The sequence below is a fragment of the Trichechus manatus genome, unplaced genomic scaffold (assembly GCF_000243295.1).
Source record: "Trichechus manatus latirostris isolate Lorelei unplaced genomic scaffold, TriManLat1.0 scaffold00082, whole genome shotgun sequence".
NCBI lineage: Eukaryota > Metazoa > Chordata > Mammalia > Sirenia > Trichechidae > Trichechus > Trichechus manatus.
Genome location: NW_004444018.1, coordinates 8,705,008 through 8,706,441, shown reverse-complemented (window position 1 = coordinate 8,706,441; position 1,434 = coordinate 8,705,008). Strand labels below are relative to the sequence as shown.

The window sequence follows — 1,434 nt, the reverse complement described above, 5'->3', positions numbered from 1 at the left end:
GACCACCCCTTACCTGTTCCTGATCTCTTTCAGCAACGACGTGTCTTTGTCATAGCCAAACTCTCCTCCAGCTGGACGAGGGACGTTCATGATGTCGGCGTGGGTGGCCACCAGGACAACTCGGAGTGGGTTCTTCAGCTTGCCACCAAAGGCTTGAGGGCAGAGAGAGCATCAGTTCAGGAGGTGAGTCCCCTACCTGGCTGAGTTGGCTCCCAGGCTGAGGCGGGCCACCTTGGCCTCATGCTCAGGTGGCCTCCCCATGTGGATGTGCAACCTGCCCGCAGAGAGAGGGTGCTGTGTGCGGCTTGGCCCCTGCCCTGCTGACGACAGGCAGAGCCCGTTTGTAAGTTGGTGCCATCTGAAACTAAACCTCTGAAGGCTGAGCTTCAAGGAAAGTTGCTGAGAAGTGGACTAAAACCAGACCGTAGAACAAAAAGTAGCTTCCCCCACATCTTCTCCAAATAGCCCTGCTTGCCTGTCAAGCGAAGATGTAGCCATTGACAAGGTGGACACCATTTACCAGCCCTGAACGCAGCAACGCATTGAAAATGGCTCAGAAGGGGAACAGCCTGCGAGCCACAAAGTCACAGAGTCTCACATTTATGGCAACGTCTAAAAAAGGTGAGAAAGAAGGAAAAAGACAGAGGCAAATGGCAGTAGACTGATGAGGATTAAGCCCAATGTATGTTATTAGCTATATGTTTTGCTAGGAAATTTGACTGTTGAGTATTCTATTTCACCAGGGAAGGCTGCTTCTTTAGTTGTATGAAAAGACCAAAAGAAATTTATTCTGTGTTAGCCTGTCCTCTAAGAATAAAGTTAAGATAATTTAGTTAGCCAATATGGTCATTTCTGCAAAACATCTGCTTTTCTTCTCTTCTTGATGGAACAGCAGGATGAAGGAGAATTTATTTTTTATTGTTAATTATATTAATCATGCACTCTTTAGGTAAAGAGGTGTGTGTGTGCGTGTGTGTTAGCTATACTGAGTCAGCCCCCGACTCACGGTGATCCCATGCACAATGGAATAAAAGGTTGCCTGGTCCTGCGCCATCTTCATGATTGGTTTCAGATCAGATTGTTGTGATCCCTAGGGTTTTCACTGGCTGATTTTTGGAGGTAGATTGCCAGGCCTTTCTTCCTAGTCCATCTTAGTCTGGAAGCTCCACTGAAACTTGTTCAGCATCAGAGCAACACGCAAGCCTTCAGGGACAGATTGGTGGTGGCTGCACATGAGGTGCGTTGGCTGGGAATTGAACGTGGGTCTCCTGCATGGAAGGCGAAAATTCTACCATTGAACCACCAGTGCCTGCCCTCAGGTAAAGTGCCTGTAGTAGTTATTAACGGAAGTACTCTACTTGCACCCAACAACAACCACCATGGCTCTAAGGCTTAGAAAGAAAGTGAGAAATTACTATCAAAAGATTGCTTAGA

The 1,434-nt window shown here is 47.5% G+C and overlaps 1 protein-coding gene across 1 annotated transcript in view; it reads right to left on the bottom strand.

Annotated features, from left to right (window-relative positions):
* The window catches only part of DAPK1 (death associated protein kinase 1), a 246,519-nt gene that overhangs the window by 13,699 nt on the left and 231,386 nt on the right, over positions 1 to 1,434 (bottom strand). The window contains exon 20 of the mRNA XM_023735844.1: positions 13 to 152. Within this exon, the coding sequence (XP_023591612.1) occupies positions 13 to 152 (140 nt within the window). The remainder of the gene's footprint in view (positions 1 to 12; positions 153 to 1,434) is intronic.